General features: G+C 36.2%; 1 protein-coding gene across 2 annotated transcripts in view; it reads left to right on the plus strand.

Annotated features, from left to right (window-relative positions):
• The window catches only part of CABCOCO1 (ciliary associated calcium binding coiled-coil 1), a 121,334-nt gene that overhangs the window by 19,088 nt on the left and 83,955 nt on the right, over nucleotides 1-18,291 (plus strand). For both annotated transcript variants that reach the window (XR_013959005.1, XM_080640840.1), the window contains 2 exons: nucleotides 12,703-12,847; nucleotides 17,754-17,826. Coding sequence is in view for 1 of the 2 variants with exons in the window: in XM_080640840.1 (XP_080496966.1) it covers nucleotides 12,703-12,847; nucleotides 17,754-17,826 (218 nt within the window). In the remaining variant the exon portion in view is untranslated. The remainder of the gene's footprint in view (nucleotides 1-12,702; nucleotides 12,848-17,753; nucleotides 17,827-18,291) is intronic.

Below are 18,291 nucleotides of genomic sequence, written 5' to 3' on the forward strand. Positions count from 1 at the left end.
GAAAATTATATTTTTCCTTGGTATAGCAAAACCGTAGTCAGATTTTCATTAAGTTGTAAAAGTTCAAATAATATTAAACAATATAAAGGTCTCTTAATAATTAATTTACCAGAGATATATTAATTTCATTTTAAAATCTTTTCAGTGGCATCTATCCAAAAAATATCAAGTAGTCCAAATCTAGTTGGGCATTTTTTCATTGTTTGAGCAGTTTTCATCTCATCTTACCTAAAAATATTCCTGGGATATCTCAGGAGGACTAAAAGAGGAGGTACTTTGGTCAATCTCAAACCCCCATTAAATAGACATTACTCACATAGACTTAGATTTTGTGACTGTTTTTCTTGTCTAACATTGCAATCAGTTATTACAAGCAGATTGCAAATTTTTCCTGGGAGCGATTTTAAATGTGATAACTTTTGTTTGAGAATAAATAGAATTGCTTTTTGGAAGGAGGAAAAGAAGGAAATATACTTTATTTAATGCCACGTCTGTGGTCTAGGTAGTATATTTGGTCCTAAGCCTTAACATACATTACTGAACCTAGAGCATCTCCTTCCTACGGGGTGGGTGTGGTAACCAGTGTCTCAGAGTTGAGCAGGCAGTCCTGAAGAACAAGGTCATAGAGCTTGGAAATGGCAGAACTGGAATTTGGATCTCAAACTGTAAAACCAAAAGGCCATGAGCACAATAAATGTAAAGGTGTTGGTGTCTCAACTGAAAGTGTCAGTTGGAAGGCATCTTCTTCCTTCCTTCCCCTTTCTCTCTAGCCCTCCCCCACCGCCCCTCCTTTCTCTTTCTCCTCCTGTCTCCCAGTCCTCTCTTCCTTTCCTTTGTTTCTTTTCTCTTTGTTTGCCTTTTTTTGTTTGTTTGTTTCTATTTTTTCTTGTTTTCAACTGGGCAGTTAGAGACCTTGCTCCCCCTAAAGAATTGTTACCATCATCCTTGCAAAATTTGTGGATGCCTTGTGGTCACACAAAGCCTAGTCTGTTCTATGCATCCATTTCTAACTATACTGGTACAGGGGAAGTTTTTAGTGAGTTAGCAAGACTATAAAGAATCTACTCATGCCCTGTGTACTCTTAACAGCTCCTAGTCACCCTTTACAAGGAAAGAATTGGTGGTTCTCATATGTGGGGAGAAGAAATAATTATTTTCCTTCTCTGCAAGTGCAATAATTTTATCTTTGCTTTTATTTAAGTATGTAGTATCATGTTAAAGATAAATAACAATACCAATAGCAGATAAAACAATTATACTTGGTAATGAAAATAAAAATGATAATAACTGACCGATTTCCAATTATCCTGCACATAGGAAACAGGGTATAAAGTGAAAACAAAAACTGAAGTCCTAGATACTTAGTCCTGAGAATTCAGTCTTTCCAGTACTATAATTCAAGATACATAATTTGTAGTTAAGAGACATATAAATAATATAATATTTTTGAATTTCAAGTGTTAAGCCACAACCTTCCAAAAAGGAATTTTTAGTAAATTATAAAAAAGACAGACTTTGGCTATTTTTTTTTTTTTTTGTGACACAAATGTTTGTAGAATCTTTGAATACTACATTTCTTTAAACACATTCTTTCAACAACATTGCCAAAATTACTTAATAAACAAAAAACTATGTAAATCCTTACTTGCATGGAAAATAATAAATAGATGCCAACAATAAGATAAAATGGATATTGAGATTATAAGCCAAAGATTTCAAAACAGCTATTATAAAAATGCTTAAATGAACAAGTGAACATTCTTGAAACAAATGTTAAAATACAAAGAATTATGGGAGTAATTGAAGATATAAAGAAGAAACAAATGAAAACTTTAGGATCAAAGTATATAATAACTATAATTAAAATCTTTTTGGGTAAAATCAATAGCAGAATGGAGAGGAGATAAAGGAAAAGTCAAGGAATTTGAAGATAGAGTGATAGAAATTATCCAGTCTGAACAATACAGAGTAAACATGAACCCAACCTCAGAGCCTGTGGGACAACCAAAGCTCTAATTACATATTATCAGAGTCCTAGAAAGATAGGAGAGAGTACAGTGCTGATCACACATTTGAAGAAATAATGGCTAAAAACGTCTCAAATTTGGCAGAAGATAAAACCTATAAATTCAAAAGGCTGATTGGACCACAAACAAGTTAAACTGAAAGAAAAACATCATCAACTAACTGGATCTAATTGATGTTTACAGAACAATACACCAGAAAACAGTAAATATTTTAGAAGAAAACATTGGGAGAAAATCTTTACAACCTGGGGTTATACAAGATGTTCTTAGAAATTGCCACCAAAACCTAACCCATAAAATAAAATAATTGATAAATTGGATTGCATCAAATTTTAAAACTTGATTTATGAACATCACTATTAGAAGAATTAAAAGACAAGCTACAGACGGGAAACACGAAACATGTTTACAAATTACATATCTGACAAAGGGCTTGTATTTATAATATATAAAGCATTCTGAAAACTCAACAGTGAGAAAACAAACCCTTTCAAGTGCCCTGACAGTGTGACTCCACAGTTGAGCATAGACCCAGGAACCAAGGGATCACCAGTTCCATTCCCAGTCAGGGCATATGCCTGGGGTTGCAGGATTGAGCTCTAGTAGGGGGCATGCAGGAGGCAGCCAATTGATGATGTTTTTTTCTCATCAGTGTTTCTAACTATCAGTCTCCCTTCCTTTCTCTCTAAAATATCAACAAAAACATTAAAAAAAAATAAGCAAAGTCATCAAAACCCATAACTTCTGTTTAACCATGAGGAAAACATCAGACAAATCCAAAATGAGGACCATTGTACAAAATATCTGAGCAGTACTTCTCAAACTGATAAGGTTACTAAAAACAAGAAAAGTCTGAGACACTGTCACTCTAGGGGAACCCCAGGAGACATGACTAGTAAATATAATGTGATGCCCTGGATGAAATCCTGGAACAGAAATAGGACATTAAGTTAAATTAAAGGAACTCTAATAAACATGAACTTTAGTTGATTATAATGTATAAATTTTAGTTTATTAGTTTTAACAAATATACCATAATGTAAGATCCTAGCTAATAAAGAGAGAATATGCTAATTAACCCTCACGCTGTTGCAAAGATGGCGGCACCCACAACCAATAAGGAGGGAATATGCTAATTGCTGCCCCGCCCTCAAATATGGCAACGCCCACAGCCACAAAAAGGCAGCGCCCAGTCCCCTCAGCCCTGCCGGGGCAGCAGGCACATGGCAGGGCTCCGCACGTCTGCCTCCGGAGTCCCCCAGTCCCCTCAGCTCCCCAGCCGCCCAGGGCCAACCCAAGGTGCAGGAAAGCCTCGGATGGTGGCTGCCCAGCCACCCAGGGCCGCCCAAGGCTCAGGTAACCAGGGCCGGCCGAGGCTTGCACTGCTGGCAGTGGCAGCAGCAGAGGTGTGATGGGGCGTCACCTTCCCCTGATCACCAGGTCACCTCCCACCTCTGAGGGCTCCCAGACTGTGAGAGGGGGCAGGCCAGGCTGAGGGACCCCCCTTCCAGTGCATGAATTTTCATGCACCAGGCCTCTAATGTTAAAAATAAGAGAAATTGTGCATGAGGTATGCAAGAATTCTCAGTACTATTTTTGTAATTTTTCTATATATATACATTTATTCTCAAATAAAGTTTCTCTTTAAAAAATGGACAAAGAATTTAATTCGAATTCTTCACCAAGTAAGATAAAAGGATGCAAAATGACAGGAAAAAATTTTCAACATCACTAGCCACTGGGGACATGTAAGTTAAAATCACTCTGATACCACTGCACACCTATTAGAATGGCTAAAAAATACCGAATTCTGAGAAGGATATGGAGCAACTAGAGCAAGAGTTTTGCCAATGCAAGATGCCACAGCTACTCTGGGAAATGGTTGGCAGTTTTCTTATAAAATTATATGACCCATTAGTCCCACTTCTAGGCATTCTTCTAATGAAATAAAACATGTTCACAAAAAAAACCTGTTCATGAATATTTTGTAGTTGCTCTATTCATAAGTGCCCCAAGCTGAAAACAGTCCAAATGTCTGTCAATAGGTAAAGAGGTAAACAATGTACATACAATGAACATAAAATGGAACATTACTTGCCAGTAAAAATGAATGAACCTTGATACACGCAAAAGTTTAGATGAATCTCAATAGCATCATACTGATTTAAAGAAGTTAGCCACAAAATATTGTATACTGTATGATTACATTTGTAGGATGTTCTCAAAATGATGATAGCTATAGTGATGGAGAACACATTATTGGTTGCCAGAGACTGGGATGGGAAGAGGCCATGAAAGGCATGGGGGAATTTTATTTATTTTATTATTTTATTTTTATTGATTCCAGAGAGGAAGGAAGAGGGAGAGAGAGATAGAAACATCAATGACAGAGATAGAGAATCATTGATTGGCTGCCTCCTGCACGCCTCACACCTGGGATTGAGCCTACAATCTGGGCATGTGCCCTGGCCAGAAATCGAACCAACCACTGAGCCACTCTGGCTGGGCCATGAGGAAGTTTTTGATGTGATGTAACTGTTCTGTATCCTATTGTGGTGGTGGTGCTGATCTATCCAAGTGTTTAAGTTCATAAGACTGTACAGCAAAAGGAAAAGTCAATTTCACTGTATAAAACTTAAAAAAAATATGTATGTATATAAATAAAGATAAAAAATTAATGAAAACAAATATATATATTATGTAATAAGAAAGAGAAACTACCTAAGAATAAATTTAAAAACACACTATCACATGATCTCACTTAGATGTGGAATCTAATGAACAAAATAAACTGATAAACAAGACATGTCCTAAGACATGGATACATTGAACAGATTGACAGATCTCGCCGGAAGCAAGGGCAGAGATGGGAAGAGGTTAACCACAGAACATATATGCATAGCCCATGGACATAGACAATAGTGTGTGATGAAGGCCTGGGGTGGGGTGAGGGTTGGATGGAGGAGGCAAAAGAGGGGAAAACGGGGCATTTGTAATACTTTCAACAGTACACACACACGTGCGCGTGCCCAGGCTGGTTGGCTCGGTTGTAGCATTGTCCTGTGCACCAAAAGCTCGTGGGTATAATCTTCGGTCAGGGGGCAAATGGGAGGCAACTGATTGATGTTTTTCTCTCACATCAGTGTTTTCTCTCTCTTTCACTCCCTCTCTTTTTCCTTCTCTCCTTCCCTCCTTTCCCCTTTCTCTCTCTCTAAAATCAATAAACATGTCCTCAGGTGAGAATTAAAAAACAACACATGCACATCTTATAGAAAGAAAAAGTCTAAGCATTTTTTTAAGGTCACAAAGGAAGTTTTCAACATTTTGGAAAAACAACAGTCATTGAAAGATTCAACATCATAAAGATGCTAAATCTCATTAAATTAATTAAAAATATTAATATTCCAACAAAAATACCAACAGTTTTTTTGTTGTTGATGTTTTGTCTATATGATAGGTTACTAGATAAGATGATTCTAACAAAAACATAGAAAATACACACAAATAGCCAGAAAAACTGTCTTTTAAAAGTATGATAAGATGTAGCATATATTGCTATTAGAAGTATTAGTATGTAGTAGTGTTTATGAAATCTCAAAAATTTAAACACAGTGGTGAATGACTAAGCAGGAAGACCAAAAGTTCAGAAATAGACTCAAGCACACAATGGAATTCAGTATTTGATAAAATGACATCTCAAATCTGTGGTAAAAAAAAAAAAAATGTACTATTCAGTAAATAATATTGGGACAATTAGGTATCCATCTAGAAGAAAATAAAATAAAATTGGATTCATCTTCTCTCTATCCATAAACCAGAATACATTCCAAATGGATCAAACACTTAAATGTAAAATAAGTGGAACTATAAAAATGTTATGAGAAAACATGGTTTAATTTCTTTACAACCTTGGATGAGGAAGACATTTATAATTATGCCTCTAAGCTATAGAACCATAAAGATGAAGGAATTAAATTTGATATATAAAAGTTAAAAGTCTGCAAAGCAAAAATACCAAAAGAAATATCAAAAGAAGAATAAGAAACTGGGAATTATTGCATTTGCAGACCAGCAAACAATTAAGTTCTGAATTATAAAAATGAGCATGCAGAAACAGAAGAAAAAGTCCAATAAAGCAGTAGAAGAATTTGCCAAGGATGTGACTAAATAAATGCAAATGATTCTTAAGCAAATGAAAAGTTTAGCCTTGACGTTAATAAGAAACATGCACATTGAAACTACACCAAAATGTAATTTATTGTATATCAGATTGACAAAACTGTAAAATTTTGGTAACATCCTCAGTTGACAAAACTGGAAGAAAACATATATGCTTCCTTATTGCTACATTAAAAAACCCCTGTAGCCCTGGCCTGTGTGGCTCAGTTGATTGGTTGTTGTCCCATATACTAAAGGGTTGCCAGTTCCATTCCCAGTCATGGCACATGCCAGGATGGGGTCTCTATCCCAGGTAGGGGGCCTCCCTTCCCCAGATGCTGGCTGCCAGCCGGGGCCTTCTTTCGTTCCATGCCAACCCCTTGTGGTCAGTGCATGTCATAGTGAGTGATCAAACTCCTAGTCTCCCGGTCAAACTCCCAAAGGGACACTTTGCATATTAGCCTTTTATATATATAGATAGTTTAATGCAGCAGTCGCCAACCAGTGGTCCGCGGACCACTGGTGATCTGTGAGGTCTGAAAGGTTGGCGACTGCTGGTTTAGTGCACATACGCATACATATTCACACATATATTTCTTAGCTCTGACCACAGAGAGGGCCTAGAAGCAATGACATCTCAGTAGCAATGAGCATATCCAGAACCCAGGTCTTAGTTTATAATTTTATTCTTCAGTAAAAGGAACCAGGGCTCCTTAGAAAAATGGCTGTAGACCTGGAGTAAAGACATAAAAGATTAGCCTGGGGCAACTTTAGTGGCCAAAAGCAAGTACTCAAAAATGAAAATGATGGGGGGCTCCCAATATCCAAACCTGGAGCAATTTGAACAAAATAATACAATATTGCCCTAGCTTGTTTGACTCAGTGGATAGAGTGTCGGCCTGCAGACTGAAGGGGCCCAGGTTCGATTCCAGTCAAGGGCACATGCCTCATGTACGGGTGGGGGCTGGCTGGTCTGCCTGAAGGGGGTCCTGGATCAGGGTGGGGGGCATGCAGGAAGCAGCCAATTGATGATTCTCTCACATCATTGATGTTTCTATCTCTCTCCCTCTCCCTTCCTCTCTGAAATCAATAAAAATATATTTTAAAAAATACAATTTTAAATTATAATCCAAAATGTAAAATTAATATCCTTGAATCCACACTGATATAAATTAATGAATGAATAAATAATGACTTGGGGTATAATAAATCTCCCACACAGAATACTCGATAATTTATGTACATAGTTTATCCTCAAGAAGTTGAAGCACAAATCTCCACCCCTTAAGTATGGGCTACACACTGATTTTCCTGTAAAGAGGACAGTATGGAAAGGGGAAGTACAGTAACTTTACAGTAGAGAAGCTGACAAATACTACCTCAGCCCGGTGATTAAGGCCAACTCTGTTGGTGAGAAGCCATATCAAATAGCATAAACCCTTGACATAATGTGATGAGAATGGCACTGTGGCCTCCCTCTCCAAAACCATTAACCCCTGTCTAATGATAAAAATATCAGCCAAATCCAAATTGAAGGACCTACTACAAAATACCTGACTAGTATTTCTTAAAACTGTCAAAACCATCAAAGATAATGAAAGTCAGAAACTGTACAGTCCAAGGAGACATGATGATTAAATGCAATGAAGTATTCTGGATGGGATCCTGGGAGGGAAAAAGTCTTTAATAAAAACTAAGAAATCCCCCCAAAGTATTTGTTCATTAGTTGTGCCAAATGTACCATAGCAACGTTAATGGTGAAAACTGTCTATGGGGTAAATGGGAGCTCTTTGTGATATTATTGCAGCCTTTCTGTAAATCTAAAAGTATGCTGACATTAAAGTTAACTAGTAGGGATTAGTCTATCCCTAAAATGAAATATGATGCAGCTATAAAAAGGAAAGGATGAGGAAGCTTTCTAAGTATTGTATGAGAAACTGTATATTGTTACTGAGTAAAGCCAGGTGAAGAATTGTGTGCTTTTGCATGTTATATGTACAAAGAAATGCTCAGAGAATACAGGGGGAAAAAACAATTATCAAAATTTTCTATAGGGAAGGGTGTGGGAACTGGGCATATGGGCAACAGGAATTGAAGAATGTCTTTTCATAATATAGGTTCCCATGTGATTTTTTGAACCATGTGAATATATCACCAAGCAAAAACTAGATTGTAAAAAGAGAATATATGACATGAACTTTTGCAAACTCTGAACTAAGTATTCACAAATTAGAAACAGAATTTTAAAAAGTAAAACATTTTCATAAACCTCAATTCCAAATCTGACAAGATATTTCCATTTTTAACTTTTTTCCATAACTTATAATTGACCCAAGACTATTTCTTTTACATGAAACTTTATATTGTTGATATCAATTCAAAAATGAATTTTCAAACTTGAGCAGGTTCCATCTAACTCCACATTAACTATGAGAGAGTGAAAGTACATATGTAAAACCTAACCAGAAAAAAGGCAAGGGATCTAGTTTTTCCTTCTGGCAAGAAAAAAAAAAATCCCCTCAAACCTTTAATCCCAGGAAGGTTATAGTAATAATCAAGAAAGAATGTAATCTTAGCCAAGTGTGCTAGGGAAGAGGCAAAATGCATTATACTCAGACTAAGAGGTGGTGAGTCCTGGGCCCTGGTGAGCATTCCCACCCCGGGACATCCTAATAGAAAAAGCACTGAAGAGCCCAGTCTGGGCTGTTAGCTGTAGTGTGGTTGATCATTGTTAATAAAACCTAGTGTGGAAACTGCATTTTATACTGACTCAGTTTCTGGTCTGTTTCTTGTCTCAAACTGGTGCCGTGTTATCTATCCACAAGGCATTCTGTAGACCAGTGGTTCTCAACCTTTCTAATGTCGGGACCCACAGGTTGAGAACCGCTGCTGTAGAGCATAAGACCATCAGAAAACACATATATTTACATTACGATTCATTAACAGTAGCAAAATTACAGTTATGAAGTAGCAATGAAAATAATTTTATGGTTGGGGGTCATCACAACATGAGGAACTGTATGAAAGGGTCGCCGCATTAAAAAGGTTGAGAACCACTGCTATAGACAGTCCACCTGGAATCAGATCGGATCAGCTGAAAGATTGTGAAAGATGCAGGATTTGTACAGTTGTCCTAACAATATACATTATGAGGCTTAGTTTTTCCAGGGCCTGACCAAGGACCAACTGTAAAGTATTCGACAGACTGGATATTTGGCCTCTCTCCAGATCTGAGGACCTAGATTGATTCCCCTGTATATAGCATGAATATTAGTAAATAACCATAGAATACTTTTATCAAGTTGACTTGTTTTCCCCCAAATGTGTATGTTAATAATAGTAATAGGTAAAATGTGTGCATGATTAACTTGTGCCTGTCACAGTGTCATCAGCTTTGTCTCATTTAATTCACACATGATCTTATGAGATAGTTCTATTATTCTCCCCATTTTGAAAGTGAGAAAAATAAATGAGATTCAGGGAGGTTAAATAACTCCTTAAGGTCACGAGGTTCAATCCTAGTGAGTGAGAGCTCGTCCTGCTGATTACTATATCAAATGTGCCTGCCTTTGGGATGAATTCTAGAAAGCCCTATACATGTGTAATATACTAGGATATGTATCTTTTCAGTTTACCCAGAGTTTCACATGTGTTTCTTATTGGACCCTCACAACAGCACTGTCACTTTGAAAATTGATACTACTCTCATTTACAGATAAGGAAAATGAAACTCAGATCACCTAGCTAGTAAGTGGCAGCTATGAGGTACCATCTTAAGCCTACCAACTGATTATAAGTCTAGTGCAGTGGTCAGCAAACTCATTAGTCAACAGAGCCAAATATCAACAGTACAAAGATTGAAATTTCTTTTGAGAGCCGAAAACCAACTTCTACGCATGGGCCACGAAGTTTCAATGCACTGTACGTGCACGCCCGCACGTGGTATTTTGTGGAAGAGCCACACTCAAGGGGCCAAAGAGCCGCATGTGGCTCACGAGCCGCAGTTTGCCGACCACTGGTCTAAATTTTCAAAGACAAATTTTATTTCTAACAGCCCTTACTATTCAAATGGTTTAATCTTTCATATTTTAATCACATCACTAAATGTGATTTTAAAAGAGCAAATATTTCCATTAGATAAGTGAAGTGAAAACTTCCTTAATTTTTAAAGCTTTTATCTATAAAAAGACATTAGAAATCGAAAAACAGTTTTAGAGTCAGTTATATTTCAATATAAGGAAGTAGTCATATACATGTATTTTGTGCTTGATAAATATAATTACATCTAGAATTATAATAGGTTATCTAAGAATTTCTTTTTTTCTGAAACTCTAAGTAATACCATTTTATTAATAAAATAATTCACATTTTCAATACATTCCTTTCTGAATTGCTTTTATCCAACAAATTTTTCATTTCTGAAGTTACTCCCACTATTTTCAAAAGAAATTTGGTATGGAAAAAGAAATAAGCAATAATAATTGAGCACCTCTTAGGATGATACAGGAAAGCCTAATTATCCAGCAATAATTGTGTATCTGACATACATAAAAGATGGAGGGAGCCTATAAGAAATGTACCAGTTGTCATTTATTAAACCAGATTTAAATTGTTAGATACTTTTTTGCTTCTTTCTAATTTCTATAAGTAGAAAAGAATCTATATTAAACAAATTACAAGTTAGTGTTCACAGTATCTTCCTAAAATTTTAAATTACTGTCATTTTATTAGTAATTTGGGGGCGTAGCACTTACATCCCAGAGATAAAAAGTAGCTCTGTGTACCGAAACCGGTTTGGCTCAGTGGATAGAGCGCCAGCCTGTGGACTGAAAGGTCCCAGGTTTGATTCCGGTCAAGGGCATGTACCTTGCTTGTGGGCACATCCCCAGTAGGAGGTGTGCAGGAGGCAGCTGATCAATGTTTCTCTCTCATCGATGTTTCTAACTCTCTATCTCCCTTCCTCTCTATAAAAAAAATTAATAAAATATATTTTTTAAAAAAAGTAGCTGTGTAACCCAGAAATGGCTGGGTCCAACAGTCATCCTATCTATATATATAAAAGGCTAATATGCAAAGTGTCCCTCAGGAGTTCAACCAGGAGATTGGGAGTTCAATCGCTCGCTATGACATGCGTTGACACCAGGGGCGGTGCAGAACAAAGGAAGGCCCTGGCCAGCAGCCAGAAGGCCCTAGCCAGCAGCTAGAAGGCCCTGACGGCCCTGATCACTGGCCAGGCCTAGGGACCTACCCGAATTTTGTGCACCGGGCCTCTAGTGCTCTCATAATTCCTCTGTATTCTCTTTTCCTACCTCCCTGAAAAAATTCACTCCTTTAGGAGGAAGTGGAAGTTTATTGATGGTTTCCTAAAGATAAAGATATCTAAGTTTGGTTGGGATTAAGAGAGTAGGGTTCACACTGAGCAACACCATTCTCCCTAAAGCCCAGTCACTTCCCACATGCAGCCTGTCCAACCTCGCTTTTGCTAGAGCTTTTCAACTCTCCACCTTAAGACTCTTCAGTTTTACTTCCATACAGCTGTCACTTGTCAGCAAATAAAGGGCACTCTGGACACTCCAGTTCCCTGGATTCATCCTTGGGATGAGGGGAGCAGTGGGTGTGTGTGGGTTGTAAATATTTGCCTGCCCCAAGTAAAAACAAGCATAATATGACCAAAGATGAAAAGAAGACAGAAGATAATAGATTTGTGTTATAGGCACTATAGAAGTTGTCTATGGCTTTTGACATTTACTTCTTTTTCAGCTAAACAAATGCCATAAAAGATAGCATTGCTCTATTGTTTTCAGTTCAAGATAACAGACCACAACCATGGACTTGTTTGTTTTTGGTAATGGTGGCAAAGTGGAGTCCTTGTCACTCTTTTGCACTGTCATCTGGCTTTCACCATTACCACCACCCATAATTTGAGAAACAGCTTACATAAGTTATAAGCTTGAAAAAGAAAAAAAAATCTTGATGTTTTACATAAAAATCCATACTTCTAGCATCTATTGAAAATCTTCAAGCCCAAATTCCCACATGGTAACAATCAGCTAAAGCCAAGTGTTGGTGGACTTCTCATTTATATTTTCAGCTCTGAGTTCAGTTCTGCTGTCTACTGTGACTGAATCTACTGTGCAGGCCTTCCTCACTGGCTAGTCCAACCAACCTTTGTGTTGTTTCCATATGTGCTCTTATTTTGAGATCATAAAAAAATATTTCTTTTCCATTTTAAAGTAATCTTTAGATAGATTTCAAATTTTTTTGTGTCTTAAAATGAAAACATAAGCTCTTTAGACAATTCTGTAGCGTTATAGCAATTTACAATTGTTGGGTGTGTCAGCTGCTGTTCTTTTACACAAAATACAATTATTAAATTATCATAAAGAAACAATAGTTTTAAAATCTGTCTTCACAAATACTGAAAGTACATTTTTTCACATTAAGGACATCTTGGATTATTTTGTTCCAAAACATCTATCAAAACAATTGCTTAAAGCTTCTCTGAATTTTATTTCAGCATTGCATATGACCTTAAAAGATAGCTTACAATGGCTTGGAGAAGTTATGGCTGAAATTGGACCAGCCCATTTACAGAAACACGGGAAATGGAGTATCTTTGATATAAAACAAGCCAATGCTATCACTGATTACTTAAAAATCAGGTATGGATTTCTTTTTAGTCACAATTATTTTTTTGTTTCATATCTTCTAGAAAATATCTTCTAAATAGAAACTAATTCAGTTTTTAGCAAAGTTTGACATTTACAGAAGTTATACAGTAATTAACCCAACTAATAATTAGATAATATTCTAATCATCCATTCAATAAATAAAAGTCAGGACATTGATCAATTTAGCTAACTTGCATTTTTAAAAAGAGGTTCGTGTTTGATAAGTATAGTTTTATTTAGAATTATAATGAATTGATCTATGCATTTATTTTTTTCTCTAAGTCTCTATAAATAAAAGGATTCTTTTTGATTTATCAGACTTGATTACAATGGAATCTATATTTTATGTAGATGGCCTTAATGTCAAAATTTCACATTTTAAAGAGCAACATTCATCTCCACTTAAACATTTATTTTAAATGCTTTGTACTAGAAATTTAAAAGATTTATGTATATACTTCCTCCAATTTATTAGCTGTCTGGAAATATTTTCTAGTATTGACCAGTTAAACTCAGTAAGTTTTTCTTTCTGCATAGAAAATGGTGGTATATGGAGGGAAAGTATTTTTTTACAGTGGTTCTTCATTGGTGAATTAAGAAATCTGTCTTTTTATTTAATCTGTCACAGGGTCTGCATTAGAGTCCTTTTTCTCTCCCAGGGAAGAGAGATTTTAGAGTTTGAAAACATTTAAACAAGAGTTGGTAAAATATTTCTTTTGTCTTACTAAAAGCTTCCCAGAATATCTTTGTTCTCTAATACCATATACTGCAGTGTTTTCCAACTTTAAATTTTAAAATTTCAAAATAAAGCGTGCTGCATGATGTCCTAGACATGCTCATGATTTGCTTGGCAAGGATCCTGGTTGTAGTCTGGAAGCTTTTTAAATATTAATGTGTTTAATATGATAAGATTTGTATAGTGATTTCTGGCATGAATTAATAATGGCACATGAAATAATACGTTTTTATATAATAGCATTTAATATAATATGATTTTTTACCATAAAAACATACCTCTAAAGTGTGTCTCCCACTAAAAGCCACATTAGTCTTCATATCAATTAGAATAAAGCAGGGTCCTTGTGTGGGGGGAGAGGAGGGAGTGGAAATCCAGACTAAAGGGAACTGGTCCCAGGTCTTTCTGCCTCTCAGGGCTTGGGACACTGGCCAGGCGGAATCCTCTGCACATTCATATACCATCCTTCTTTCCCTCCTCTCTCTCTTTGAAACTGCTAAATCTCTTTTGCAGAACACATTTTTACATCTAAGTTCTGGGCCCAAGAGGTTTATAATGGTCATTGGAACCGGTCATTAACCACAGCAGCAAAACTCATGCGGGCACCATAATAACACCTTCTAGATGAGGAAAGATGGTGGCTCTTCTCTCTTTCATCTCATATCTCTCATCAATATACTCTTACCATTTTATTTCAGAAAATGGTTCAGAGGAGATGTCAGTCTTAGTCACTGTTAGGCCCTAACCAGGGTAACCACTTATCAAAAATCCCTCATCTTCTTAAAAAAAAGTACTGTTTCAGAGATTAGTCATCATATAAAGTATACAAAATAAATCAGAACTATATTTGATGCTGCTAAATCTTTATACTGTGATTTTAAAGAAATTATACATTTTCAATGTACTTGTTACATAAATAAAATATCAGTTAGTAGGATACCTGGAATTGATACAGAAATTGTATAAAGAGAAATACATTTTTCTGTAACACCTATTCAGAATGCCTCATAGATCCACAAATGTAAGTTTAGTGGCAATTAAATCATATATTTTTCATTTTAATGACTATAAAGAAATTTTATAAATATGAAGCTAACTCAATTATTGAAAGTGTGAGCATGCTTCAATTTAACCTGATATTAAATTTACTCAACCAGTGAAAACCCTCGTCAATTTAGGGAGAGCAGTTTTTAGAACATGACCCCATAGCACATGAAACTTAACTGGCATAAAATTGAAATCTCATTTGATACTGTTAATAGTGTCTAAATCAGTGATTTTTAATGAGTTTGCTGTGCCATAAGAATTTTTAAAACATGCAATATTTCACTATTTAGTCAGGGGCACTGACCTCTTTTCCCTTATATTATAAAATTTAAAAATGACAACAGCCAACACAATAGCCATCTAGTGTAAATGAATCAAAATTATACCTATTTTTTGTCAGATCAGCAAAAAATATATTTTTTTGGTGTGCCACATAATTTTAGTATAATTAGTTTATGTGGCCATGAGATGAAAAAGGTTGAAAATTGCTGGTATAAATTATATATTCTGTCATGTGTCTGTGAGTTTAAAAAAACTAATACCAAAATTCCTCCCCAACATTACTGTAAGTACTGATGAATCTTCTTGTGCAATACACACATTTGCAAATGTTGTATACCATCTGTATATATAAAAGCCAAGTGGCTGGAACAACCAGAACAACCGGAAGAACTGATTGCTATGAGACACACTGCAGCCAGCCAACCGGCCTCATTGGGGGGGGGGGGGGGAGCCCCTCCCCCTGCCCGGATCATGGGCAGGGCTGGCCCCCCACCCCAGCTGGCCTGGCCCCTGATCGACCCCCCCACCCCAATCGGGGGCAGGGCCAGCCAGCCAACCTCCCACATCCTCTCCCCACCATGGGCCCGGCCGGATCGGCCCCCATTGTGGGGGGCCAGCTGGACATCACCTATGCACGAATTCGTGCACCAGGCCTCTAGTATAAATATAAATACTGCTGCAGCTTTTTAATTAAGACATAATTTGGATATATATCTGGAAGCACACATCTTTCATTGTGTATTCTACCTATCCCCTGGAATTAGGTGAAGGTAATGTGCACAGGCATATATGCAATATGAGAAAATCAACATTGCCCTTTTGTGTACAACAAGGAATTGAACTTTCTGACATGGGGTCAGATGCCTTGACCCATTTTCATTCTTGGTATTTCTTCTTTGATTTATGACTAAGACAAGCTATTTAGCGAAGTAGTTTAAGGCTTGAGTCAGTGGGAAGTCTAAAGGAAGAGGGAAGAAATTTACTCTCATTGCGGAGGTGTCACAGTTTGCTCCCATGGGAGGTCATCTAATATTTCTTGGTAAAGTTAGAGAACCCCAACCAAGGTGAGGACCAGTGTGGGCAATGGAGGCAACTTGACCTGCCCCTGAGTAAGGTGCCTCCCTCCCCTCCTCTGTCTCACCCTAGTCCTGGCCTCACCCCAACCTTGCATCTTTGACTGCTGTATCCATGTCACGAATTTCCCTTTGTCCTGGGAAAATCTAAGCACTACATGTAATGAGGAGAATAATGCTGAAAGATGATGAAATTTCAGGAAGACTTATGAATTATCTTTGAATTGGTGAAAGAAAAATCTTATACTAATTCACTGAGAGGAAGCCAAGCTATTTCCAAGTTTTTACTTTTTCTACTCAAAATCAGTTATTGCCAGTGTAATCTTTTTAACCTTAAAGCTTTCTCTAGGTAAGCAATGTAAGGAGGGAGAATTTGAATTTATTTTGCTTCCTTGAATCATCAAACTTCACTAATCTTGATGTATGTTCTAGCCCAGTGGTCGGCAAACTGCGGCTCGCGAGCCACATGCGGCTCGCGAGCCGTGGTTTGCCGCTCTGTTGACTAATGAGTTTGCTGACCACTGTTCTAGCCAACAAATCAAAGTAATGTCAAAAGCTAAGTTAGTTTTCTGAATGTTGATGACTAATTTACTAGTAAATGTATAAGGTCACCCCCCCAAAAAAAATACCATGAGTGAGTCTGCACACTCATCACTTTTAAATGGATTGTGTTAGTTGTGAGATCAACTGCAAATGTAACTCGGAGAGACCCAGCTGCCCGAGGATTTCTTCATTGATTTCAAATGAATTGAAACTTTGATCCATTACAGCATTCAGAAGAAGCCATTATTATACATGCTCTGTAGCTACATTTTGCAAATGTTAATTTCTCAGTTATATTAAAATCAATTTTCTTAAATAGCAAAAGGCACCAGAGTGAAAGAGAAACCACTAAGACAATTTTTTGTTCTTGGGCATTTTGCTGTATTATGAGTCTATTAATTTTCCCAACCAGCAGGAAGAGAATTAGAAAAATCCAAATATTATCACAAACAGGATATTAAAAATCAGCCCTTCAGTAAAATTTTAACTTTTAATAATACATTGCTGAGATCCTTAAACTTACTAGAAATATGTGTTTTGGCTTTTTATAATTTTTTATACACTAACCACTTGATCTTTAGGGAAGGAATAGAAGAAATCATCTTCCTTAAATTAATTCCTTTATTTGATGTATGATCAAATATTCTGCAAGAAAATCAGACATCTTCTAAATGGATTTTAGTTCATATTGCATCGTTTTTCAAGAGTTATCAGAGATTGATTTAATTTGAAACAGATTTTAGAACGTGAGAAGTAATTGATATGGAAGTAGGTTGTAGAATTCCATGCCATTTATGCTAAAGGAAACTGACTCCAGTTTGGAACAAAATATAAAAATAATGTCAAGTTTGGTGTTATTTAGGGGCAGTGCATTATTTAGTTGTAAGCCAGGAAATGTTAAGGTGCAATATAATTGCTCCCTTATTCCAAACCTATATACTCATCACAATTAATTTACTGATATTATTTTAGGCACTGTTATATTGTCAATGTCTCAAAAAGTAAACCTTTAATTTCTTAGTACTTATAAATAAAATAAATTATTAGTACTTATAAATTAAATAAATTTATTTTGGAATAAAGGAGGGGTTAACTCCATAGTAGTGTTTAAGGTCTTTAGCTTGGTCAACAGCTTTCCTTTAATAAACATTCTTACATATTTGCCTTTTTTCCTGAAATAAATCTTTCACAGTCACACATTTGTTTTATATTTCAGCTTATTTCAACACTACAAGCTATATGAGTTTCTGTTTTACTCTACCAGGGAAGAAATTGTGATAGGAACTGAGGTAAGTAATTTATCTAGATGGCACCAATTAAGCTGAATCACTTATTGCATGCTGATCAGCATCTGGATCTTTAACTGCTTAAAGCAACTTCTTGTCAAGATTACTCAAGTGTTAATATAACCAACTAGTAGTTTACAAAAAGAATAATCACATAAGTGACTTTAGATTAAGAAAATAAGTTGTCTTTTGGCATTAACAGCATTGTTAAACACATATACTTTATGTATTTATGGATTAATTCTTTGACAAAGCTCAAATGGATAGGATATGTATGTCTTCATAAAAATAAAATCAGGAAAAGTGAGATAAATTAATTCAGTTAAATCTCTTCTAATTGCACATTTGTTTTCGATCTACTCGTTTAAGGCTTAATTCAAGTCCTACTTTCTCAATGAAACAAACTTTCCTTAATTGCATCATGTTGCTAAGAAAGGATTTAGGCAAACTCTTTAATCATATTCTATT

This window comes from Plecotus auritus (genome assembly GCF_963455305.1).
Source record: "Plecotus auritus genome assembly, chromosome: 9".
Classification (NCBI taxonomy): Eukaryota; Metazoa; Chordata; class Mammalia; order Chiroptera; family Vespertilionidae; genus Plecotus; species Plecotus auritus.